We start from the raw sequence: 27,721 nt of genomic DNA, 5'->3' as shown, positions 1-27,721 counted from the left end.
ATAATGGAATTCTGGCCTATTTCTTTAATATATAAAAGACAATAAAATTTGGTAAAGCTATACAATCTAAGAGTTATTTAAAAACATATACTTTGAAAAATATTTATTTATATGTACATATATTTAAATTTACTGAATAAATATTAAGATAGCAATAAAGGAAATTAAAACCCTAAAAAGTTAACTGCTTTTCCTATACTTTAATTGTTTTTATTTTTTGCTCATTCACTTCAAGTCTTTCTTCATGAATACAATATAAGTTTAACATATGTAAAAATCACGGCAGAGAGATAGTTTTGTTCTTTTTTCATTTAAAATTATATCTTTTGAAATACTTTAACTATGACTAATGTTCTAATTATATATACCTACCATATCAATTCCCCTATAAGAAACTTATAAAGAAAGAATCATATGGCACTTTTATGAGTTCTGAATATTAATTTATAATATCTGAACTATCTCTGAAAGAGGCAAAGGTATAAGATAATTCATGAATGAATAAAATGTGTTAATAAAACACAATATAAAACAAAGACTCATTTCAAAATAATAAGTTATCACTGTAGGATCTTATTGGACTCTCATCTAATTAAAGATTTCCAAGCAAACGATTTAGAAAAAGCTTTAAAATAATTTTAATCTTAAAAGTTAAAGGAAGATCAATAATACTGATACTGACTTCAAACTAAAATGTTTTCAGTAATACAAACAGTACTCACCAAAACGAAATTTTTAGCTAAATGTGAAGTGACCTTTATTGCGTGAGCAAGAACTTGAATAACTAAATTCCTGCAATCAAAATATACAGATATGACTTTTAAAAATACACAGAGAGTATTGCAGCACTTATGGAATAGAATGTCATCAACTTCCACATAAAAGCTGAAATCCAAACAGAAATTGAAATTGATGTCAGTTTACTTCTGAGAGCTTACTATATTTCGTAAACTGCTTCCTCTTTGATAACACAGTGGTTTTAGTTTTATATAGAGACTCATTATAAGCCACAATGTTTCCTAAGTATAAAATATGCAGCATTTTATTAACTCCATTTCCATCTTTTATAAACAGCCTTGGATGTAACTACCAATCACTGTAAAACAACATTTAAATTTCAAGCATTTTTCATATGATTTACTATATACTACTTTGGAAATTTCCTAACCAGACTACCTAACAGTTTACACTGCAACCATTTCTTAAAACTTGGATAAAATGATGACAATGACAACTGTTCTTTGGTCCTCCATGAATTTAAAAAACAAACAGAAAAACATAAGCCAGATATCTCTTTCTCTCTCTGCATTATCTGATCATGTCACAACATTTCAGAGTAGTATACCAAGGTTTTATTCTCCTCTTCTGAAAATTAATGGGAAAGAAAAGGGCTGTGGAGTGTCTTGAGAAGGCGAGGGTAAGTAGGTGTGCAATGAATATCATTTAAGTTGCAGGAAAGCAGAAGTTAAGGAAATGTCATAGACAATTGCAGAAAGGGTATTAAAAAACAAAAAGAGCATGGCATCAAGGGGATACCAATAAAAAAACTGATGGCTTTAAAATAAATGTCATTATCTTTGCAAGTCACGCTTTGCTACTTCCTAGCTGTAGAATAAACAAAGTTATTTAATCTCTTTGTGCCTTGGTTTCTATATAGATGGGGATAATAATAGGATATAACTCATTATAGATTTGCTGAGAGGATTAAGACAATTAAAGTGATTAGCATAGTGCCTGGCACAGAATAAGATCTCAATATTATTCTTGTGCAAATCTCATTTCAATTGAGTTTTAAAAGACTTTTAGAACATTACTTCTAGAAATCTCACATTGAAAATTTGACCTTGGTGATAGGAAGAAATCTGTTGGAAAGAGGAGGGCACCGAAATATCAGTCTACAGGCATTTACTGAGCAAGTACTATCTAGTCATGTAATGTTACCAAATAAATAAGATGATACCTGCCTTTCAATAACTTTTCACACTAGGAAGTTAAGAAAGGGAGAGGAAAACACCGATAATGACAAAGTGAAGGCAACAAAAACGAAAATATATATTAAACTGCTTGAGATTGATAACTGGAATATCAGTTCAAAGAGAGCTCTATGTGGAGCGTTTCGTGACAGACACAAGAAAGCTAGCCTGGAAAGACAAAGACGTTTGAGGGTCAGTGGGAAACACAGTTGATTAGGTAGGGCTTTAAGGATTTTAAAGAATAATGACATAATGACAGCCTATTTTATTCTGTTCTTTTAAATAAAAAGCTGTCCAGAGAACTAGAATAAAAGCATGTATTTGATGGAATCATTGAATTACTGAATCACTAAAAAGTTCTCCTTCCTTCGTTCTCACGTTTTCACAAATATTTATTGAATACCTACTATCTAGCAGGTAGTGTGTGAGGTGCTGGGAATAAGAAATCATTAAGATAAGGACTATACCTAGTTTGATGAGAAAAATTTTAGTGTAGATAATCTCAGAAGAAAACTAACCAAGCTTATTTTACCAGCACTACTTTATTTTCTTTTAAGTCAATGGATTGTTTTCTCATTACGACTTAAAGATTTTACAATTTCAAGAGTGCAACAAATTGACACATTTATTACATTTTAGATATATATTCATACCAAAAGCATACATTCTTAAACTCCATCCTGAAAGCTCTAGTCACTTAAAATATACTAAGTAAAGCAGTTTAGGGACTTGAATATAACTAGAGTTTAGGGACCTGAAAAACTATTCCAGAACTGCACATGAGCCTTCAGTTTTAAAATACCTTAGCAGTTTTGTCAGTTGCCAAAAAACAATAACAACAAAAAATTAATCTTGGTTGGAAAAAGGGAAAGTGAGGATAATTTAGAAATAGATTTGGGTCAGAAAATATAACTCACCTCTACAAGGCAATCCAAAAGTTCTAAGAACACATAACCTTGGGCAAGTTTACTCAACCTTCCCATATCTCAGTTTCTTCATGTATAAAATAACCCTACCTCAAAGGGTTATTGTGAGGATTTATGAGTTAATTTAGGTAAAGCACTTAGAAGAGTTCTTACACACAGTAAATGCCTCATACATCCTATTATTATTGTAAAAGCATCTCTCCAATACCTGGTTAGTGAACAATATATGTTGACAAAGTAAACAATAGCTCTAAAAAAGAGAAAGTGTTCAAAAGTAGCACAATAGAAGGACAAATAGGAAGTCACAGAAATGCGTTAGAGTAGCGACCTAAGTGTGTTTTAGAAAGGAGAGGTAAACCAGAGGTCACAATAAATAAGTTTAATTTTAAATAAATATATGAAAAAAGAAAAAGAATTATATTCTACATTTAATAAAATTTAGTTAACTTCTAATCATTTTACATTACCCTAACAAAAGTTATATTAATAATGAAGAGTATACTTCTTGTGATATAGCATTTGGAACCCCATCAATGGTTAGTTCAGCTTGTATAAGTCACAACTGATTGGACACAGTCCCTGTGGGCATGCCATTTCATCCAGACTGGATGGTTCATTAGTCATAATTACTATAACTGTACAGCAGAGACTGCAGTTTTATCTCATCATACATCTTTGATCAAGCTGCTTCAATTTCTGCTTCATCAGCATATGAAGTTACATTATTTGAGTTTTTTATTTTCAATCAGTGATTAACACAGATTATGCTTTTTATCAAAACACGTATTTGGGTCTTCACATTTAATAGTGAGGGCCCAGATCTGACCATCATTTGACCTCTGATATTTCAAAACCACCTATATGTACATCATGAATCATCAACTGAAATCCAGTATGTTACAGAGAAAATTAAACAAAGAAAAGAACTAACCTGCATTAAAAGCATAAGATGATTGCACTTATCTAAATTTAGACTAACCATATTTGCTGCAGCTTCTCATTAAACATTAAATCGCACACCAGAAGAACACATCACACATATTTATCGTTTTGCACTGTCACTTTCAAAAGACTCATACCACAATTAGTGTTTCTCTCAAACTATAAGCTATATAAAGAAATTTTCCATGAAGCTTGAAGACAAAGTAATGTAGAAGATTGTACAAGAAAGTTAAAGAACAGATTGATAATAGATTTCACTGAACACTAAAGCATAACACACTTACTCCAGAAGGAAAATGTTGCCACAACATGGTTCAAATGCAAAATACTGAATGAAATTGATGTGTCAGGAATTTTTTTCTTCCAAGTTCTATTGGAGAACAATAGGAGACTAAAAGGCCTGTCTCACTATTTTTGTGTCTCACTATTTATGTGCAAAGTGTCCCCACTGCAGCCTGCATGAACAATCATAATCGACAGTTACATGCAGGCACTGAGGCTGCAAAAATCCCAGAGTAATTAGTGTTGTCTGAATGCAATGACATCTGTATTCTCATGGTTCTCAAGACATGTCAGGCCAATAAGATGTATATGGAAAAATATGACAAGCATTGCAAATGCCCTTCTGAAAGGTCTTACACTTTGGGGAAATGCTGAAGAAATAACACATGTCATCTTCTTTTTGTAAGCAATATATTTAAGATTAAAAGATCTAAAAAGATCTTTTGAGTCATTCATTCTCTTGTAACTATAAAGCATTTATTCAGGATACAGCAATGCAGTATGAAAAAACTCTGCTGCAAGTTTGTCTCTTTAAAACTTTCTTAACACAAGTGATTCTATGCAGTGGCAATGTATGTGCCCATTCCTGTAAGTAACAAACTAGGAAACTCATCTTATTAACATTGCTTGATTTCTTCACATTTTAATTTTAAAATAATATCTCTTAGTACTGGACATAAAATAGTTTAAAATATGTTTTTAAATGCCTTAGAATTACGTTTGCATTTTTCTAATAATAGAGACTGCCGGATTGACTGCATTAAAAAGCCTTTGTTTTAGGACACCTAACGCTTTTGCCGAGTAGTGCCTATTGCTAAGCCCTCTCTCTCTGCCTAGGCTGTAGCAGTATGTTGGAGCATGCACTTGCTCCAAGAAAGACATTAGTCATCATTAACAGAAGCACTGACACCAAATCTAAGTGCCTCTCCACAATGACCAAGTGGCAATCATCTTTCTCTTACACTGTCACTGCTGATTAGGATTTTCTTTCATGAAAATTTAATTTGTCCCCCTTTCTTCAGCTTTTTTTTTATTCCTGAAAAATCATTGTATTCAGGGAAGATTGCAAATACAGCAAAAGAAGCTGTACCTATAATACAGCTAATATAAAAATTATAAGATTCTCTGTGAAATATTTTATCTAATCCAACAAAATAACACAGATTAAGAGAATGATTAATAAACAGGGAAAAAAAATGATGTTAAAAGGAACTTTGCTTTAAGAGTCTGTAAGCCTCAAAAGGTGACTAATTCAAGAGATCTGAATAAAATTTCTTTAAATATTAATTACATAATCCCAAAGCTTCTTTAAAACTAAGACTACAGTATTTCAGTAACAGTCATCTTTTACTACATTTCAAATTTGTATTCTCTAGTTCTTAAAAAAGAAGACAGGGGTATTCACACAGACGTGTCACTACAAACTTAATATTTAAGCATCCATACCCTCAGTGTGCATTAACCTGCTGGCTAGTTAAAAAAAAAAAAGGAATTTTAAGTTGCACTGGACAAATGAAAATGATTCATGTGGTCATGCAAGGTACTCCGCAGCTAGATGATACTACAGACTTGAACTCTGGTTCTGTACAATATCACATTGTTAAACAAGATATCACAGCGATAAGTTATTTAAGGAAGTTTTAAAAAACATTTACTTTTCTGTTTTATTTCAATTTGTTTAAAGTTTTCAAAAAATGTAAGCATGTGATAGTTTGCAAGGATCCTGGTACAACCCAAACTCCCACTTCTAGTTATAAATATTATCTTCTCTTTATATTACTTACATTTTGTAACAAAATAGAGACTGATTTAAATGTAAAATATCTCTAAATTATTTTATATCCCTTTTAGAACATGTGTACTTTTAGTCAAAACCTGTTACACTTTTGTGTTTATGAGAACACAAATTGTTTTCTTTTTAAATTCAGAAGCAACATAATTCATCAAACTTTAATCATTAAATTTTCTATTCTTGACTATTTTATTGTGAAAAGTAATACAAAACGAATTTGAAGGTCAAATAGAAACTGCTTAGCGGCTAATACATCACATTTACAAATGGTTCAAGGTTTTTTTCTATTTAAAAGTGGTTTGCAGTTAAAACATTTAAGAGATTGGGAATTAAAAAGGATTTTGAGAGGCAATTTCTAACTGCTGAACTTTTATAACAGGGACATCATGATTCAATAAGGATCTAGTCTAAAATAAAAGCAAAATTATACCATAATAACTTAACAATTATCCTTGCAGAGGAGCTTTACAAACTATTGGCTCATTTCGTTATTTCTTAACTAAGTAAATACGTTACTTAAATTCTTGAAAGTTTAAAAGTAAACTCTAATTTTCAGAATTGCATAGACGTACACAAATCAAAACTTCAAAAACTTACAACAATATAATTACTGACTCTATTGCTAGAACCAGTATATATTCAAGTAGAGAAGTTTAGCTCACCCCTCAACCTAAACCTCCAAGTCACTTGTCAGTTAAAGGTTGGCCGATTTATTGACCGCCTCTGGATGCATACTGTCAGTGCTGAAGGAAATATGAGAGAGGGTTGTCGCTACTGTTCTGGAGCTCATTGATAATGACATACCTGCCTCTGTCACCCATTACCCATACTACAAACTACTTAGACCTAACTGAAAAATCAATAGCCTACTTGCACTGGTTCCTGTGGCTGCCTCCTTTGATTGTCAGCTCCTGTCTAGGGTCAGCACTTACATGAAAGGGGCTGTGACTGCCTGATGCTTTCGGGACAACCTAACGATATGAAACTAGCCAACAGAACAGTAAATTCTGTCTCCCTGCCCTCCTCATCAATTAGGCTTTGACTAGGCTTGCCTGTAGAAACCTGACCTTTTAAGTTTAGGTGAATATGGACTAGCTGAACACACCACTGCCCTCAGCACTGAGCCAGGAAATCTACTGACAGGTTAAACAAAACAGAAGGTTGTAACTGTCATAATTTGCATTGCACTTTCACGCCAACAAGGGTGTTATCAGTAGGGGCAAGCCCTGGAACACACAACTCCAGCACCCTTAAGCCACACCACTCATAAATTTTCAAGTGAAGTGAGATAAAACATAAATTCACAAACAGCAATGCATTTCTCATCTCTTAGTCTTTTAGGTTTGCACTTTGCAACCCCACAAAGTATCCATCAACAACCCTCTCGGTGGTCACCTGGCACTCCTACTGCATTAACGAGGGACTTCCAAAAAAACACAACATGGAAGTAAAAATAACTCAACTATGCCAATTGAAAAGCTATTTTAGAGGGAATTTATAATATAGCAGACAGATTGATTGATCTATATCTCAAAATGAGAACAATTAGATCTCAGTATGCTGTCTTTTCCTGCCTCACTTCCCTCCTCCAAAAATACCCACAAGTCTAGATAAATAATAAGTTACCGCATAACTGAAAGGAGGTGTTGAAATTATTTCCTACCATGCTACTCTGATAGAGCATCTTTTACAGTTTGAAGGAAAACTAAGAACATCTGTAAAACACTTTTATGCTTGTCAGATCTTCTGATGAAAACAAGTGAACAGCATGAGAAAGTAGGATAAAACTTTACTTACTTTGGTGACTCATGTTTTGAAAACCATTTCCCTTCTTGGATCTATCTTTTAACACAACATGAATACAGTAATATTACAGTTGCTTAAAGCAATGTCATTTCTCTAAGGAGAAGACTAACCATTCTTTTGTTTTTTAAAGTTAATTGTGAATCTGAACTTTATTTGGCTTTAAGAACTGATATTTACAGAATATGTAATCTTAATGAAAATGTCAGAAGCAATGAAAGTTCATTCAATATTTTGAGAAAAACATGTACCTGCTAACCTTGTATACATGTTTAAACACATACTGTTTTTCTATACATACAAGAATACACAGCCTGTTTCATTTTCATATTTTTATGATCAACTCCTATCAAGCAATAATTAGTATACTCTTAGAATTTATTCCAATTGGCCATTTGGTTTTCCCTCACAATTGTCTCCTATCCATAATTTGTAATTTTTTTCCTTAAGTCTAAAATATGAAATATAACCATTTGTAAGCTTATTCTTTTCTATTATTTTTTCATGTTAAAAACACATATACCTATATTAGAGCAGTACTGTTTCATAGAAAGATTTCTGATTAGAAATCCACCAATAAAGATATAAACATCAACTTTAATCATGTTATGGTAGGAAATTACAGATTTCTGTATGTAGAAGAGGTAGAAAAAACTCCTAATCCATCTCCCCATTTAACAATTGAGAAAACAGTGAGTAGAGATAGTGACTTGATCAAGGTCACTCAGATGGTTTGTAGCCAAGCTTCGACAAAAATTCAGGGCTTTTTCTCCCTAGACTAATGTTCTTTAGATACTATCATACTGTCTCCTTTTATCTTATCTATCCAGGTAAGTTACGTGACAGCAACAACTTTATATTTTTAAAAAAATACATAGCTTTGTATCATTCATTTTTAATTAATGCTACAATGTATAGAAAGCCTTGACTAATTTGCAGAAAAGATTAGAAGATTTGTAGAGCATTTAACCAACGAGGTACTATAGACCAAACAACTATTAGAAATAGAAGATCTAATTAAGTATGGTTGGAACCTTTTGCTTATCTAATATGATGATTAACTATGCATCTGGTAGCCTTTCAGGTCCTTTGTGTGCACCTATCTCATAGCGAAGTGAAAGGGCATGGATAGTGTCTGGTCCCAGCAAGCAAATCATTTGGAAACAGTCATAGCCATAGATCAAAGATTTTTCACTCTATCTAGGCTGATTTAAACCTACCATCCCAGATTTTGTCTACAGACAGAACCAGTCAGAAAATAAGAGAATGATTCTTTGGGATCCAAAGATAATAAGGGAAGATAGAAAGGGAAAATTCAGAAAAGAAACAGACTGGCAGAACCTTGATACACATAGGCCAAGACAGCTGTTTTATATCCTAGCTTTATTTTGGATGGTTAAAGGAAAAGTTTCCATTCCTCAGATCATCAAATATTATTTCATTTATACTACACAGATGTCTTCTATACATATGTTAGAGCCAATGAAGGATTTTTGTTGTTGTTGTTTAACCACTACGAGGAATCAGAGAAACCTCTCAGCACATCACTTTCATTCTAATTCACAATGTTTGAAGAAAGAAACAGGCTAGATTTTTAACATTCCCATTAAAAACAACACAAAGTCCACTAAAAATTTCCTCTAATCTTAGCAGAAGGTTGATGCCAAATTACCACTACTACTACTACTAATATAGACGGAGCGCTGTAGAACCATATATTTTAAAATAAACTAAGATGTTTAAAAAGGCTAGTTTCCTAAAGTAAAACAAAAACCGACCCATACGATATGCTTAACTAATAATTTTAAACATAGGTCCACAAAATGTCTCACATGACCTGAAAGAAATATAGAACATAATGCCAAGTTTTATATTTTGAACTAAGTACAACTCATACTGGCATAATCTACATCCCTAATCTCAATCATCTGTTTCATAAATGTCTGGCACTGATCACAAGGCAAAGTAGAAATGGGAGTGGGGATGGATCTAAGATTCCCAAGAAATATATTCTACACATGTCAGTAGTATTATCTTATTAAACAAAGGATATCACACCTTTTTTAAACCATAAAACTTGATGTCTTGAATCGAACTGAACTGAATTGAAATCAAAAGCTTTGATTTATTTAGCATCAAGTTCAATATCGACTCATTCTGATTTTCCTGTATATCTTCTGGAAGTGATATTAAAGACCAGTAAAATCTGGTTCTTTAGGCGGAAGAGACACAAATAATAATCCACAAATTATATAATCATTCCTTAAATAGTTAAGAGTTGGCTCTACTAAATGTACCCTTTCCTTTGTTGAAGATTATACTGAGTTATGAAAGCCAAAGTTATTTGACAGGTAAAATTTAATATTTACCTCACAGTATATTAATAAGTTCAAATTGCTGAAGGAAGGAAGGAAGAAAAGGAGATAGACAAGGCAGAGAAACTTATTCAGATTTTTCAGAACAACTTTTAACCATACATACATGGAAATAAAAGAATGTAATTGCTACAACTCAAAAATATGTATATTTAAAATGAGAAAAAGCTAAATGATTTCTTAGTAACGCCAAAAGACATATACTAACATAAGTGAGAATACGGTAAGTTCAATGAAACACCTTCTGAAAAATACTTGCTGAATTAACTTGGATTGTCTTAACATTTCATATCCTAGCTCAGTAATACAATAGTATTTACTTTTCAGTCAAGCTAAAAGCTGCTTATTTCCATTTTTCTGAATACAAGTTCTTTGCTCTATCACTGTACATTTTGTTGACATCAAATTATATATAGCTTAATAAAGTACTCATATATTCAGTTGTTATTCAACTTGGGAAAAAACTAACATATCGTACTCTCAATTTTCTCTTACTAAATAATAGAAGAATTAGACTTGTAGAAGTCTAATAGGTGTAAACATCACTAATTAAATATATTATCCAAGTTAATCCAAAAAAATTTAAAAGGCCACAAAACAATACTCAAAAGTACAAAAAAGTATTTATTTTTCAGTACAGTTTGATAGGCTTACTATGCAAAGTTAAAGCTATTGCTTTCACCTGATAGAACATTATCTTAAGTTCAAACTGTTCAAATGAGAACAATACCCTTGGGTTACCCATCAAGGAGATTACACGTTTTTCTGTTTTGTTTTTAAAAGCTATTTTGTGAGAGAAAAAAAAAACAACATCAACTTGTTTTAGCAGCAAGACTGACCATTTAAAATTAATAGGCACCACAGCTGAACTGTTCAAAGAAAACATTCAATTACTGATTATTCTCTAGATTGATTCCAGAATAATAGTTATCAATAGCTGAGAAACAATCTCTACGAGACTTCAGAGTTTGGGAAAACTAGACCATTTGACAGAGAATGTGGTTGTATGTTAACTTTTAATGCAATGTGGATAGTATAATCCTGACAATTGTTGTTGTTAAATCTTCTTACAGATATTTTAATATAATTACTTCAATAAAATTTCATCAAAAATACACTAACAAATTATGTTTGGGTTATTTACTTTCTCTTTTTACTGGAATAGTTTTTAAATTCAGAGAATTTAATAGTTATTTTCCCATTTACATTTTGACCCCCTCCAAAATTTTTCTTTTAAAAACTCAAGCATTTTAATAAATATGTTGAATGATTAAGTGTATAAGAACCAAAAATTTAGCAACAGCGTAGATGTTTCAAAGTTAGATTTTGGAGGATAAGAATATATACAGGTAAACACGTGGTCCTTTGTTTTCCAAAAACTATAAATCTTTCAGAGAGTTGATTTTTTTTTAAAGTCAATAATCTGATTATTTTTTGAATACTTCTAAAATGTTTTCCCGGAAAACAAAATCATATAATCTAAAATCTGTACACTCTTTAGTAAAGATTATTGAAATACGGTATGCTATTTCTACAGATAATAAAATAATGGATATCTTTTAAGTCTCAGTGATATGATAAAGTAAAAATGCCCTGAAGTTTAACTCAGTAAACACATTTCTAAGTGAAGATCAGCAAAAAAGAAAACAGTTTAAGAATTCTGTATTCCCTGGAAATGTAAACAGGATTATAACTGTCAGATGTACAGAAGCACTGACTTCAGCCATTAGTTAGGTTTTGCTTCTGAGAAACACAACATGAACTACTGAGTCATTTCTTTTCAAATCTATACATTCCCTGCAGCAGTTCAAGCTTCATCAGCAGTGCAGAAATGTATAAAAATGACAAGCAAATAGCATTAGTTTTCTTTTTTCTCTCATATTGTTTTCCTATAAATGGAAGACAGGGTTCTTTCTCAAAGCACTTAAGCTTAGGCTAAGTCAATTGCTAAAGGAAAATAGGACTGAATTTTCTCTGCAAGAAAGTATCACAACTGGATTATTTCTTTTCAAGAAAAATTTTGAGAAAAATCAAGTCCTGTATTACCTTAGAATAAAATAAGATTAACATTCTAGCTTAACTGCCCATTATTCTTCAATTAGAAGTATGTTCAGTTTTTTAAGTATTCTGTCAACTTATCACCTTATTTTATCACCATTCATGGAGTGCCCAGTTCTGCTTCTAATTTTAAATATAAAAAGTCCCTCAAATTAAAATATTCCAATTTTCTTTTGAAAATATATTTGTATAAATCATTAAATTTTTTATTTCCAAGTTTCTGTACTCATAAGTGTTTCACTGCAAGAAGAAATTCAATTAAAAATTAAAAGTTTATTTAACCATGATCAAGTAAAAATAGGATGTAATGTGTAATCTGGCTACTCTTCTGAAATTTAAACATTCACATTTTTCAAAAACTAGTACAGTAATTGCTATAACTTGACAATTTAAGGAAACAGAAAATTTTCAGAATAAAGTTTAAACATACATATTGTAGTTTATAATAACTAAAAACACGCCCACCTCACTATTATCATCTACACTTTTATAAATGTTCCTAATGTAATTATGGTGAAGGTAAAGCCTGGAGAAGTCTGAAGGTTATGGACTATCCAAAACCCAAAACAAAAAATTCAAATCACACCCTGAATATCCTCCCTCTCTTCTTTAGGAATGTCTGTAGCCAGCCCAACATCATAGGTTTGGGCAGAAGCATGCTGATGTTGGCACTGCCTAAACCAAACAAACAAGATGTTTAACAGTCAAATAAAATGTCCTGCAGCCTCCCTAATGAATTTGTCAAGGACCATCAGATTTCGCTCCCCCCCCTTTTGCCTCATTAACTCAAGTATGATGAGACGGATTATAACAAGAGAATACAGATCAATCGGTCTGAAGACTTGAAGTGGCTTTTAGCCTCTAGAGTTTCTTTCTCTCACTTGGTCTCCTTTAATAGAATACCATATCTCCTGCAGAAGGGGCTGCCACTTCGTTTTAATACACCATCAAGGAGCTGCTGATGGACTTCTATACTAACACACATAAAAGCAGAGGTGACAGGGGCTCTTCAATTACAGCCTCCTCGGATACCGTTTCCTCCTTCAATTATTCAACCAGAGGAAGAGCGGATCCGCAAACACATAGCTGAAGCAGCTCTTAGATAGAGCAGAGGCAGCCAGAGTGAGTTGGGGTGGGGGAGGGGGGAGGAAGGGAACTAGCAAGAGGGAGCATTATTTGCTGGAAGTGTTTAAGTTTATTGCTCGAATGATGTTTCTAATTAGTACCACGGCAATAAATTAAAGTCGCCTTTGTTTAACTGATTTATTATTTACCAGAGCATCTACCTTAGACAGGGTAAATTGGTAATGAATTGTTTTTAAATCAAAACATTTGTAACGTTTTATCATCCCTCAGCCTCTGCATGTAAAAGTGGAGAAACACGGGGACAAAGGTGCGACGAAACTTAGTCGTGCTTGACAGAGCCGGGAGGAGTGGGGTGACAGGCGAGTGTTGGCGCAAAGATCCGCGTGGCCTGGGCCGCCCCACCCGAGAGGAGAGGGCGCGTGCGGAGCGCGCTGGGCGCCTAGCCGCGGACCTGTGGCCGGCGGCGCGGCACTGGAGCCCTGAGCATGGACAACTGCCTTCACCCCCGGGGACTTTTTGCAAACACTCACTCCCAGAAGTGTCTCAGGCCAGGCCAGCCCACGCGCGAGGCATTCGCCACTCGAGGACCAGGGACAGCCAAGAAGAGGCCACCGCCAGGGTCGGGGATGGAAAAGCTCCGCACCCTCTAGCCCCGCCACGAGTCTCCGCCCGGTAACTGCTCTCGGGAGAAGCGGCTACGGATCTTCTCCCAGCTGGTCACACAACTCCCTGCAGCCAAATGCCTCTCCTGCCCAGTAATATTTCCCAGAGCGCCGGTATGACCTCTCAGGCAATAGCTAGGTTACCGACAGAGTCAGGGCTTCCCCCATGCGCGAACCCCGAGAGGGCCGCGGCTCCTCTGGATCCATCTGCAACCAAGCGTTCCGAGACGCGAGCTGCATTCCCCAAGAAGGCTGGACCCGGCAGCCACCCCAAGTCTTCGCGACTCCGGAGAAGTTGACTTAAGCTCTGCGTCCCAGAGTTTCGCGTATGCTTACTTCCGACTGTTCTTCCCAACTCCTGGACACTGAAAAGAGATCCTAGGCAACGAATCCAAGTGAATTAAAAAAAAAAAAAAAAAAAGGCCAAATAGTTCTTTAGAAAAGGACTTATGGCAACAAGAGTGAAGGGGTGACAAGGTACCAGTGGTCCACACCAGACACGTAAGAAAGAACCACGAGGTCCAAGTATCTGACATCACATACATGGAGAGAAATAAACTTTCCCTATGCAATTGAATTCAGGTACACCTGGTCCGGCTTTCAGAGAGCAAGTGAAGCCCTCCCAAGGGGTTTTGCAAAAGCCGCATACCCGGTTTTGCAAAGGAAGTCTTTGGTCAAATGGCGTCATAGAGTTTTATTCTTATAGCGTTCTCAGAGAATATACCGTCCGAAATCTAACTAAAAATAATCTCATCTACTTGATTTGTCTTAAAAAGACTCAGAATCCAAACACCTGAGGTTCATACATAAATCGTCAATACTAAGCAAGTCAGAAACACTGTTAACAGCTTTTTTCATTCAAAAGTACCGAAAGGCTACAATAGGTACAGCTTGAAAGGATAACACATATACTAAAAGCACACCCATGCGTTTCATTGAAATGCCAAGGGAGGAGTGAAGCCATCTGTGTAATCAATAACAGGATAGTTATAGATTTTTGCAGCAATGAAGTCCTTTAAAAGCAAGAGTCAATTATGAAAATAAAATTATTTTACAAGTGAAACTCTGTACTGCCTGAGAATATATTCAAAATTAGATTTACATTAACATTTTAAGAAAACTTTAACTCAGGTTCACATTTACCTCCCTTCATTTTTGTTAAGTTTAAAACAATTTTAGTGGCTTACTATAATTTAAAGGTATATCTAACAAAATTCTACCATATACAAATTTGCACCATTTCTCACAACTAAAACATATTCTCTCTCTAATAACTAGTTCTTGTAATAATAAAGTAATAGTATTAAATATATCTGAACGTTAATTATGAAGTAATTATCAAACAAAGTGCTTGCACTCTTTCTGCCCTGCCCTGTTTTTCAACAGCATATGGAAATTACTGAAAAGAGATTTATGGTCATAAACCCTCACCCCATAACCACTCCCTCCCCCCATACATGTATACAGCAATTGCTCTGGCTCTTGGCAACAATGGGAGGGGATGGGAAGAGAAGGGAGGAAGACTTTGCCAGAGGGGAAAATCTAGAAAAATTTAGGTCCTTTCCCAAATTCACCTTCCTCCTCCCATTTGCCTTCAAGCAAAAGTAATTCTGTTAGAGTCTGCACCTTCTTCACCATGTTGATAGAGAAAAAAAAAAAAAGTGAACCTTTCTGAACCACTGCTACTCTCCCTCGGTTACTCCAGCCATCTCCAGGAAGTCCCTTCTATATAGACTCTCTTTTTCTTCCTTGCAACTGATAAGAGAGAAGGATAAAGAAGAGGGGGCTGTAAAATGTGTGTGAGCATTTGACTTCTACTATCTCCTCCTATTTTCTTACTTCTCTCTTTACCCCCTTTCTTTATCAAGTGCAGCGGTGGCTGCTACCGTCTGCCAAGCATGCCTGTCTTCTCTCTCGGATTGGCTAAAGCACTGACAGCTCGGATAGCGATTGTAGGAACTGAAGCTCCACCCCCCTCATGATGGCACTGGACCATTCATAAACTAAATAACTCCAGGAAACAGCAAGGCAGAGAAAGAGAGAGAGAGAAAGTGGAAGAGGGGGGAGAAAGAGAAAGAGAGAAAGGGAGGGAGTAAAGGAGGGAGACGGAGGGAGAGACGGGAAGGGAGGGGGCAGAGAGAAAGAGAAAGGGAGAGAGATTAGGAGGAGAGAGAGAAAGAGAGAGACGTCGGAGGGGAGGAGGGAGAGACGACTCAGAAAGTCGAATCTGCACAAGCAACCTAAAGGGGGAGGAGAGGAAAAACCCTTGAATCGTTACAACTAAACCCCAGATGCAACGCAAGCAACGACTTCGTCACACTAAAACAGATTTTGTGAGGGCTAAAATTATAAATTACGAAGCAGAAATGAATATCAAACAACTTCCAGCGGTCTGCACCTAGAGAAAGACAAGAAGAACCCACTGCAAACAAACAAACCCAGTCCAAACAACGCCTCCAGTAGGAAAAGAGGAAAACTGCTACACCACGACCCCCTAAGAAGAAACCAGACCAACACGCTGAGAGTGCGGGGCATCTGCAAACCTCCGAGTGTGCGGTGAACTGAGTTGCACTTCGCTGCTCTCTGGACATTAATTACATCCTTCACCTTCCATTTGGGGGAGGGTGAGGAGAAAGGCACTCACCTACGCTTAGTGAAGAAGTCCTACCAGCGTGGGAGGGAAGTTTTAAGAATGAAACATTGAATGTTTCACTTTTATTTTTAAATTTACTTTGGCACTTAAAAGACCTAATTTCCAGGTTTCTGGGCAATCTCGGCTGCAGACATCTAAGCGTAACCTGAATTTTCTCTCACCCTTTTTTTCTCCTTCCCCTTCATCTCTCCCGCACATCTTTATTTTACATATCAAGAGAAAGCAAAAAAAAGTCTCAGCAGGTATTTTTCTTTTTCAAAGATCACCTTTTCTCTTATTTTCTGGAGAACAAAAAACGGTTTCGAAAGCGGGGAAAGAAAGAGCAAGCCGGCTGGCTGTAGCATCAGCCGGTCAGCCCAGGTGGAAAACAAGAGTGAAAGTGGGGCTTAGGGGGAGCGCACCGCCTCGTCCGCCAGCCGCAGGGCCACCACCAGCGCGTGAGCCTTGGATCCCTCAACGTACTGCGAGACGCCGGTGTATAGCCCGGACCTTTGCCCCAACATGATCGCCGCCCAGGCCAAGCTGGTCTACCAGCTCAATAAATACTACACTGAGCGCTGCCAAGCGCGCAAGGCGGCCATCGCCAAGACCATCCGAGAGGTCTGTAAGGTGGTCTCGGACGTGCTAAAGGAAGTGGAGGTGCAGGAGCCTCGCTTCATCAGCTCCTTGAGCGAGATCGACGCCCGCTACGAGGGGCTGGAGGTCATCTCGCCCACAGAATTCGAGGTGGTGCTCTACCTAAACCAGATGGGCGTCTTCAACTTCGTGGACGACGGCTCGCTGCCCGGCTGCGCGGTGCTCAAACTGAGCGATGGGCGGAAGCGGAGCATGTCTCTCTGGGTCGAGTTCATCACAGCGTCCGGCTACCTCTCCGCGCGCAAGATCCGCTCACGTTTCCAGACGCTGGTGGCTCAGGCGGTGGACAAGTGCAGCTATCGGGATGTGGTCAAGATGATCGCAGATACCAGCGAGGTCAAGTTGCGCATCAGGGAGCGCTACGTGGTGCAAATCACTCCGGCGTTCAAGTGCACGGGTATCTGGCCTCGCAGTGCGGCACAGTGGCCTATGCCCCACATCCCCTGGCCTGGCCCCAATCGGGTGGCGGAGGTCAAGGCCGAAGGGTTCAACTTGCTCTCGAAGGAGTGCTACTCGCTGACCGGCAAGCAGAGCTCTGCGGAGAGCGACGCCTGGGTGCTACAGTTCGGGGAGGCTGAGAACCGCCTGCTAATGGGCGGCTGCCGAAACAAGTGTCTCTCGGTGCTGAAGACGCTGCGGGACCGCCACCTGGAGCTGCCAGGCCAGCCGCTCAATAACTACCACATGAAGACGCTGCTACTGTACGAATGCGAGAAACACCCGCGGGAAACGGACTGGGACGAGGCGTGCCTCGGCGATCGGCTCAACGGCATCCTGCTGCAGCTCATCTCCTGCCTGCAGTGCCGCCGCTGCCCTCACTACTTTCTGCCCAACCTCGACCTTTTTCAGGGCAAGCCCCATTCGGCCCTGGAGAGCGCTGCCAAGCAGACCTGGAGGTTGGCCAGGGAAATTCTCACCAATCCCAAAAGCCTGGACAAACTATAGGGTGCTGGGGACTGCTTGAAAAGCGACACAAACGGGAATGCTCTCAAATACACAACACACACAACTCAGCGACAGAGTGGAAACTCCGGACACAAACTTTTATGTAAGCCACCTGAAACAGGAACCAGGCAGAAGACCTTCGTTAATTAACAAGCAAACAAAAAGAGAGCAAACCAACCACCAACCAGATTCTTGCACAAAAGTGACCGTTTTCTTCCAAACAATGTGAAATTAAAAGGTCACACAAAAGAAGCAATCGGGCTTTGCCACCACAAAATGAAACCCAAGGTACATTTTCAAATCAATGTATAGTCGTTTCTCCCTTTTTCCTTCTCTCCCTCTCTCCTTTCTCCCTCTCCTTCTCTCCTCCTCTCTTTCATTTCATTTTGGGTTGCCTGAATGTTGTCACCAAGTGAAAAAAAGTATTTAATTATATGTAAAATTTCTCTTTTAAAAAGTTTTGCTGATGTTAAGTGTATCTCAGTGCCAATGTCAGACTGTGTCCCTCCCTCTCTCGCACCTCTACCCTCACCCTAAGCAGTCTTGTTGAAAACAGTAATAAAAATATTACTTTACATTGTAATTGCCTGTTTGTGGATTGTTCTTAAATAAAGGCAGGTGAGATCAGCAATTTATAATTTACAATGTAAAGATGTGAACTTGAGGAACTAAATGCAAGAAGCTTCCATTTGAACTCTAATTTGCAAAATTTACAACTACAGCGTATTTAACCATACAAGTTCCCACAAAAACCCTTAGAAAAGAGAAAATACTAATTTTACCCAACTATAATATATATGTTTGTTCTATAGATTTTAATATTAAAAGTAATATCTTAATTCACACTTGAGAAAAGAACAGATTTTGTTTGCAAGAACAGATTGTGATCCTAATTTTTAAATTAGGAAAAAATTATTTCACATTCAAAATTAAGAGATTTGCTTTCTTATGCCATAATTTAAAAAAAAATCCACTCTGAGTGTGAATTACAAAGGAAATATTTATGGCTCTTTTCTGAACAGTTAACACAATCAGTTGATTCTTTTCCTTCAATCATTTGTCCTCTTTAAGCTTTAAATAACAAAAACTTAACAAATCAACCACACCAAAAGAGAATAAAATGGTTAAAGCAACAGCCCTTTCCCCCAGGAAATGGTCATATGAACAATCCAGATTTATAAATTACTTCAGTTTTTCAAAATGGCTTAGCTATAAATGCCATAAGTATGAATACTTTTTATCAAATTCTCAGAATTATTCACAATTATTCTGAAGTTGCTTATAGGCAACTTAAACAAAAAAGGTTTTGATACTATTTTTATGACCAAAGAAAAATTACTGTTTCGAGAATTTACATATAGGAAAAGTATGTTCATCCTCTTTCTATTTTTTTAACGTAACAATCCAATGTACTGGTTTCAATGTTTCACCTTTAACAAAGGTTTCTTTTTCATACAAGGAAATAACTGATTAGAAAATAGAATAATCAGTAAAACTGAAAGCATCACAAAAGAACTGGTTTGTCTTTATCTTGGAGGTAACTATACACTCCATTAGATATGCTAATGATGAGGCACAGGTAGAGAATACATGTCAGATGTGATCCTTTAATATTTAAAATTTATTCTTTGAATTAGCCCAGTTTTTAATTTATTAAGAAAATCTATGAATCAGAGATACACAGAAAAATGTTCTAAAAAGCAATTTTAAAGATCAGAGGAAGAAGTTGAGTGGGGGAGGGAGTGTATGGAGTGATGAGCGTCAGGATGGCAGAGATGGATGAAAAACAAGGAAGCTACTCAGGACTCTGAACCTAGTTCACTTAATTAAATAGGCTCAAGTTTTAAGATTTCCTGGCAAAAATTCCCTATTAAGAATAGTTCTGTGTTAGAAATATAAACTTTGATCTTCTCAGTTCTGAAATCATCTCCACTCTTTCAACCTATATTATATCTTTCTCTGGTCTCTCTTCCTGTAGATGTAGAACAAACTCACTGGAATACTAAGTGGTTCAGACAAATATACTAATTTCTTTAAATAATATAAAATTAATTTAATCTCTGGGGGAAATGTTCTGATTTTTAAGAACATTTTCAAAGCAAGTAGTAGGTGCTTACATTTACAAAGAATGATTTAAGGGCACAGTGTTTAATTTAAAAGATAAAAATGCCATCTTAAAACGACTTTTTTTTTCACTCACAAAAGTATTTACAGCATTAGACACATATCTCCCTCCAATTATCCCAGGAAAAAAGTTTTTAAGTCTTGACAAGAAGAAACAAAAATTCCCCAAATTCAGTATCTTTTTTTCCCTCCTTATTTAATTTAATGCAGGTATCACCAACAAAAAAAGAATAACACTGCAGCAATACAAGTGTCCTCATTTACAAAATACCTTAAAGAACCAATGTCTATACAAAATCAAAAATCCTTCTAATAATTGGCTGAAAAAATTTTAAGAATATAAATTAGCAGAAGTTTTGATTTCTGTAGCATTAAGCTGGTTGCAGTGGTACAAGATCACTTCTGTGATTAGACTAAAAGATCCTGTATTGCACTAGCAACACGGGATAAAAAATTAATTTAATGATGCTGCATAGAATAAAATCAGAAGAAAGTAAAAGTTATAACTTCCCCAAAAAGGAGTAAATAACTTCAAACAGCCTAATCGCAAAGATTGGCAGAGGTTCTAATATTGAGAACAATTCATTAGACACCTTTAAATTAAGTCACATTTTAGATTTTAAGCCATGTATGTCCAAAAGCGTAACAGAATATTCTGAATTAAATTTCAGCCTCTCAAACTCACAAACTACCATAAATTAGAGAGTTCAAGTAATTTTGGTTACCTTTCTCTCCCAAAGAAACTAAAATACATTTTCAGCCATTTCAGACATGAACAACGTAGAAAATTTTTCTAAGTTGATGTAATTTCAGAATTAAAGTTTCCTCTACCTTAGATTAGCTGAATTATCAAGCTCAAAACAATCAGTTCCATCATAGCCTTCCTTTCTTACAGTCTACCAAATCCTGTCTTAATAAAGGCAGCAAGCAATTCTGAAACAAAGTGCTAGAAACATACATAAGACAAAAGATGATTTGTTTGTAAAGTTTTTAATAAAACATTTTTATTAAGAACTACTTTGAAATACTTCTAAATCACTAAAATTTAATAATTCACATAATTACAAAACGAAAGAACCTCTTACCAATAAACTCAGAATATATATGTGTGTGGACACACACACACAAGCTATCAGCCTGTAAAATAAATTATTCCATTTTTTAAAACCATTTCTCTTTCTACACGTTGCTTATTTTGCTCATTTTAAAAGAGACTATTACCTCTCAGCACAAATTCTACCATTCACTTTCACGAAATAACCTAATTTTGGCTTTATGGCTATGCCACAAATGTCTCTTAGTAAAATAAAGTTGCCAAGGTCTGAAAAGTAATCAGAAATACATTTTAAAGGGGAAATTACATTTTCATTTAAGAATAGGAAATTATGCTGTGCCTTGTAAAATCAACTACAGGTAATGGGAAACAGAGGTATCTCACACACACACACAAGACGTGCTTACGTGCACGACAGAGTAGTAAGTCATGAGGACAAAGCAAGGAGAGTGATATATTGGTATTATATCTAGAAGATATAAAGGCTAAACAAAATAATTCCACTCTCAATCTCACTGAATTTTGTAGCTTAATTCACCCTGGCTGGACCCTTTGAGGCAAAATATATTTATAGGCCATATTCCCCGAGGTTCTCCCCCCGCCTCTGAATGAGCTAATGATAAATGCAATTAAGTGGAAATTGTTTTTGAATCTAAATGAACTTCAATAATCTAACTAGCTGGTAAGGGAATCATAAGCTAAGGAAGATAGTTGCCTTGCATATAGTCAGAGGCAATTCAGCAAGAAATTTACCCTAAGTCTGTCAGATTTTACCAATGCCAATCACACCCAACAGCAGCCCACCATCCCATTATGAGGAAAAAAAAAAAAAAAAAACCCATAGAAATGAAACCCACTCCTCATCTTCTCACCTTGGGGTCAATTTTCTTGAAGTTAGGATCCTCTTCATCTACCTCGAAATAGAGTTCGGAGGAGGTGACAGAAAGTGTGCCCTTTACTACAACAGATGGTGCCACCAGCTGAGCTGGTGTGCTCAGGCTAACAGGACCTGCCAAAAGGAAAAGACAAGCTGCACAAGTTGGAATGACATTTTTCAAAAAATCCAACAGATTCAAGCAGAAATTTTATTTAATTTTTAAATTCTCATCTCTAGCACCAAATTGCCTGCTAACTCCTTCTACACTTACAAATTCTGTCCACCACAAATCTTCCTCTGAAAATGCAAAGTTAGGATTCTCATACTAAGAGATTTTAGGCAGTTAATGATAACAGTAAACTAGGATACAATTATTTTATAGGAGTCTACAAAGCTTCGGTCTAATCTCCCGGTAAGAAGGGCTCTGCCTAAATAAATCCATCCACATTCCATTTAGAAAACAAGCCTCAGGCTATCAAACAACATGGAACAACAACTAGGAGCAAGGAAGACTCAATAGGCTTCCAGGGCCAGAGGTTAGCTTCGAGCTTGGCTGAGGCATGATTACAAAAAGATCACTAGCTTATTAGTGAAGTAAGAAACATTAAACCATATTCTCTGATAAAGATTTTGTACCAGGTTGACGCAAAACCTCTTCCATAACAACATTACCCCATGAAAAACTGGTAAAAATACTTCTTTTCTAAGCCTGCCTTTCCACTGTTAAATATTGTTCAATGCTTCCAAATCTAATATTAGTGTAGTTCAGGGACTCTGGGAGTAAACAGCTGGAGGGTGGGTTTCTAAGTGAATGAATTTTTATTGGAATAATCAAATCTCCACAGGGCTTATCAAAGAGACAAATCAGCCTGCTACTGAAAACAACAGATTCACTACAGATAGAAGAGCATAAAGTATACTAGAACTAAACCTAACATAAGGACTAAAGATAATAGCTATATTATATATATATTTAGGTAGAGATAGATGCAGTAAAGAATTTGAAATCCTATGTCAATTCCTTATTGTACAATCCTATAGGTGAAGAAAACAGCAAGAGAAGATTGGCACTTGTAGTTCTGAATTAATATAGTGCCTATAAAGACAGTACACCTATTCAGGTAATCAATGGTAGAATAAGTGTTTCAAAATTCAGATGAATTGACATTTCCATCGATTGTTAGAAGGGTGTTGGTCCTTAATCTCACATCAATCTTAATGTGTGCCAGTAGGACAATAGAAGGGATGCTCTGCGGAGATCAGAGCAGGTTTTGCCCTCTATTCCCAATGTACAAATACATTGTGTTTGCAGATGGGCAGCAGATAGCTGCAGAACAGCCATGATTTCCCAAAGCTCATCCCTATAAATGGATGAAATAAGCAGCTATGTGTTCTTTTGCTGTCTCCTTTGCCCTCTGTACATTAGCATGTAATCCTGAGAAGAAATAACATTTTTTCAATCACTCTAAGACATTCAATTACAGGGTAAGCAGACAGCTGCAGGAGCTAGGGCAGACTAGGTCCTACAGAAGACCCCTGACAATTTCCACTTCATTTCTAACCCACACCACTTTATTAGTGTGGATTACTTCTTAATCCTATTGCCATTGTCAAGATTATATAATTAAACTCCCCTTTCACCTCTATTACTGTATGAATGTATTACTAGTAGCAAGAAAAGAAGCAAAATAAAGGAGAAAGAAATGGGTAAATGGATGTGAAGAAAAAGACTACAGAATGGCAGTGTCGTAGTGTCTACCTTATTCTCTACTCCTGCCCGAAATCCCTTAACAGTATGCTCCAATTAATTTTATTTCACTTTACAGAGAGGTTTACGGTCATCAGAGAAGATACCATCATCTACTTTTGCTTTTTGTTACCCTTCATTGTATAGTAGCCCAGGTTACAGATACGTAATTAAATAAAAGATTTCTGATACCTTTTCTCTTAAATTAAAATGATCAAAATAGAAGATTATATAATCTTCACCTATAGAAATTGTAGAATCTTTCAGACTTTCCTCCTTGAGGAACAGAGCCACAGGCATTAAAGGAAAAAAGCCATTTAATGAATGACTAAAATTTCAGGCTAAACAAGAGAATTTTTCCCAAAAGGGAAGTAAAACTGAAAATCTGCAGAGTGCAAATCAAAATTCCTACATCAGATAAAATATGTGAATCCCATGAAAAGCGACAGCATTCTTGGAATGGATTTTTTGAGAAAGGTAAATGTATATGCAGCCTGTTCACTAAGACCTGTATATCAAAACAAATAGCTCATCTGCCTCCAAGCTTTATTTACAAAACAACTGGCAGAATTTTACTTATAACTCTCATTTTATAGAGATTAGGTAACTCCCTTGGGATGGGTGAACCAATTTTGTTTTGTTGTTGCTGCTTTTAAACTTTTTTTCTTTTTCAGTGAAAATTATTCGTCAAAGAAAAAGATGAGTAGGGTAGAGACTGAATAAAATAGAAAAATAAAGAGGGAAACAGTGTTGAAGATTAGGGGGAAATGTTTGGAAGACCAAAAACAACCTTTATTTAATGTAATTGTGGGTGTAAACTTGGTAGTCCTAGCCGTCACAGTTGAAAAAGTAAGTAATTAAATGCTTATTGGCCCAGAGCTAGCTAAAATATCCACGCAACCACTGAATTTACCAGCAAGGTTCTCTAAATCTTTCTCATCCACGGATGACAGAGTATCGTCGTCGCCTTCCAAGAGGATCTCGTTTTCTGAGTTCTGATTTCCTAAAGCCTGACTCTTGATGGACTGTTTTCCTTTAGCAAGGATATCTTCATCTGCAGCTGAAATGAAAAGGAAACAAAGCTGTCCATCAGCTCTGGGAAGAGTACTTTGGCAAAGGGGCAGGGAACTGAGGTAAGGATAGGTGGCCAGAGTTGGTTAATCACTTTTACACAGAGAGTCATCCATGGTGGGGAAAGTGACTGGGATGGCACACGTGCTCCTTCTGACAAACGTGATTCCCCAAGCCTAGTCTAACGTTACCCTGAACAAGCACCCTAATCCCATTAAATCTGATCCCTGCGCCGCTCACCGAACCATTTATTTACTTATAGTTAAGGCAGGAGAGGGTTCAAAGCAGCACATTATTTTGGAAATTTGTTACAAGAAAAAATGAGAACCTAGTTTTGGAAACAATACCTACTTAATACTGAAAAATAAGAAAGATTGCTTCATTCCTGCGAATAACATTACACTGACAAACATTTTGGAATGGTTGGGGAGTGGCTGTGGAGGAGAATTCAGAAGCAGGAAAGGTCAGAGCTAAGAGAGATTCAGAGCCAATGAAGATTTAGGCCAGATACTGAAGCCATATTACTGACACTAATAAAGCTACAGCAGCTCTTAGAAGCTGCAATCGCTCCCTCATCACTCCATCCTCCCTCTTTTCTTCACATTGCCCTTGCCTGCATTTCACCCCACCCGCACCCCCACTTCAGCCCTTATACAAACATCCAAGAGCAAAGCAGTGTGGAAACTAAGTGGAGGCTCAAACACTACCTCCTCCATGTGTTTAAACTAAAGGGCTAAGACACCCCGGGGGCAAACATAACAGAAAGCCAGGGACGAGAGGCATCTGGGCAAAAAGCCTCACGTGGCCCGAACTGGAGCAGCCTGTGGAGAGCAGCAGCACCAGACTCGCAAGCACTGTGACAAGGCAGCCGGAAAGGAGAGGAAGGAGGGAAAGGGTACACCAAATATAGAGACTGAAAAAGAAGCCCTGCGGAGCACCTACAGCTGACAATGGAACCAGAAAGAGGAGCAGAAGGGCAGCAGAAAGGAGAAAACACTGAAACTCAAAATTCTGACTTCAAAACCCCATATCCCTCCAGAGTGACTCCCGTTGCTTTGAGCTTTCTCCTTTAGAAACACATAAAAGCAGATACTAACTTCTGGATTTTGATTTTTAAAAAGCTCATAGTATCACATAAGGGAAAGTTTAGAATCTTCGCTCCACCACCGACATTCCCGGTTTCCAGCCCGGGAAATCCCAGAGGTAAAGCACCTGATCCACACAGGCAGCAGCTATTGATATGGAAATCAGATGGCTAGGCTTTTTGCCTCACTGCAGTTTCTCCCTAGGCATAAGGCCCCAAACCCAGACAGGATAAAGCACTCAGTTTGCAGTAACACGGCTAACATTAATCTATATAATTTATTATAAATAGTTAAAGTACATGTATGTTACCTGGTTAACTTGACAAATCAAAGCTTCTTTGAGTTTAATAGGTATGGTTATGGGTAATGTTAAAGGTAAAAGTTTATTTTTATCATATTTATTGTGAGTTCACCATGTATATCATTTATATACATTACTTATGGCACTACTTAAAAGAACATACGGGCTTTCTATTAAATAAGGAAGTCATGGGAAGAAGCTATCCATATTTAGCTTTGAATACCCTCTATGGGTAAATAAAATCTTATTTTCCTTCATACCCACATACACCAGAGTATGCTGCACACACATGAAGGTCTCAATAAATATTTGAAAAAACTTTTAAGTACCTAATTAAAATAGCTTTATTTTTTTAACAGCTCCAAAGAAATACATCAAAAATCCACTGATTTTTAGGAAAATAGCAGTATAAGTTTTCATATCATTGTTTATATTTCAAGTATTTATATTTCCTTACTCTGAAGTCATAAACATTGCTCTTAGCCCAAACATGATCTTTTCTAATTTACTATCAATTTTACTAAAAATAAATTGGTCACTGAGAAATACAAGAAAAATCACCATCTTCTATATTTTCTTATAAATTACAATAAATTAACAGTTGCCAGTCGGATTTTAGTACAAAGTCAGTATGTTACATTCTCATTTCTTGAATTTACAATACCTTCTTCAAAGCATAAATAATAATAATGCTAATATTAAATAACACTTATCATGTGCCAGGGAGTGTTCAAAGCACATTCATATTTAACTCATTTAATTCTCATAAACCCCCTGCTAATTTCTCCTTTTCAGATAAATAAACAGACTCAGAGAAGTTACATAAGTTGCCCAAGGCAACACAGCTAGTGAGAACTAGAGTCAGGATTTAAACCCAGCCAGTGCAGCACCAAAATCTGGGCTATTAACCACTATGCCACAGAAAACAAAAACAACAACTATACAAATCTGAATGTATATGTAATTTACTGATGAGTTTACTAATTCTTATGTTTCTCATAATGCATTTTAAAAGGTTAAATCAGAATCATAATAAAGAATAAAAAATATTCATTTCCAAACCTAAATTTGAGGAGCATATGCCAAACACATTAGAAACAACTAAATTCAACACCTTGCTCATTACTATCTCTGATTATTGCCATACATGTCCTGAAGTGCACCAAGCTCATTTGAAAGAAAAAAAGGAAAACCTTTAATCTATAAACATTCACAAAAAATGAGAGTATTCAGTGGCAATATGCAATGGTTTAAATAGCTCAGTAAATAAATTCACATTCATTTAAATGATCACTAAATATAATTATCCCTTTCAATTGGAATTTAAAA

General features: G+C 36.3%; 2 protein-coding genes across 7 annotated transcripts in view; one reads left to right on the top strand and one right to left on the bottom strand.

Moving 5' to 3' along the window:
* LRBA (LPS responsive beige-like anchor protein) overlaps positions 1-27,721 on the bottom strand; it is a 718,950-nt gene that overhangs the window by 284,765 nt on the left and 406,464 nt on the right. For all 6 annotated transcript variants that reach the window (XM_087437546.1, XM_087437548.1, XM_087437549.1 and 3 more), the window contains exons 39-40: positions 24,849-24,995; positions 22,184-22,320 (exon numbers count right to left, since the gene is read on the bottom strand). In XM_087437546.1, the coding sequence (XP_087293672.1) occupies positions 22,184-22,320; positions 24,849-24,995 (284 nt within the window). The remainder of the gene's footprint in view (positions 1-22,183; positions 22,321-24,848; positions 24,996-27,721) is intronic.
* On the top strand, positions 16,498-18,703 carry MAB21L2 (mab-21 like 2). The gene has a single exon (XM_004420908.3). It carries the CDS (start codon positions 17,054-17,056, stop codon positions 18,131-18,133), a length of 1,080 nt encoding a protein of 359 aa, XP_004420965.1. The 5' UTR covers positions 16,498-17,053; the 3' UTR covers positions 18,134-18,703.

Source organism: Ceratotherium simum, chromosome 12 (assembly GCF_057802395.1).
Source record: "Ceratotherium simum simum isolate JZ-2026a chromosome 12, ASM5780239v1, whole genome shotgun sequence".
Classification (NCBI taxonomy): domain Eukaryota; kingdom Metazoa; phylum Chordata; class Mammalia; order Perissodactyla; family Rhinocerotidae; genus Ceratotherium; species Ceratotherium simum.
This window is presented reverse-complemented; position numbering and strand designations above follow the sequence as displayed.

What these genes read in the sequence shown, in the direction of transcription:
- MAB21L2 (XM_004420908.3), top strand. Translation starts at nt 17,054, where the DNA reads ATGATCGCCGCCCAGGCCAAGCTGGTCTACCAGCTCAATAAATACTAC.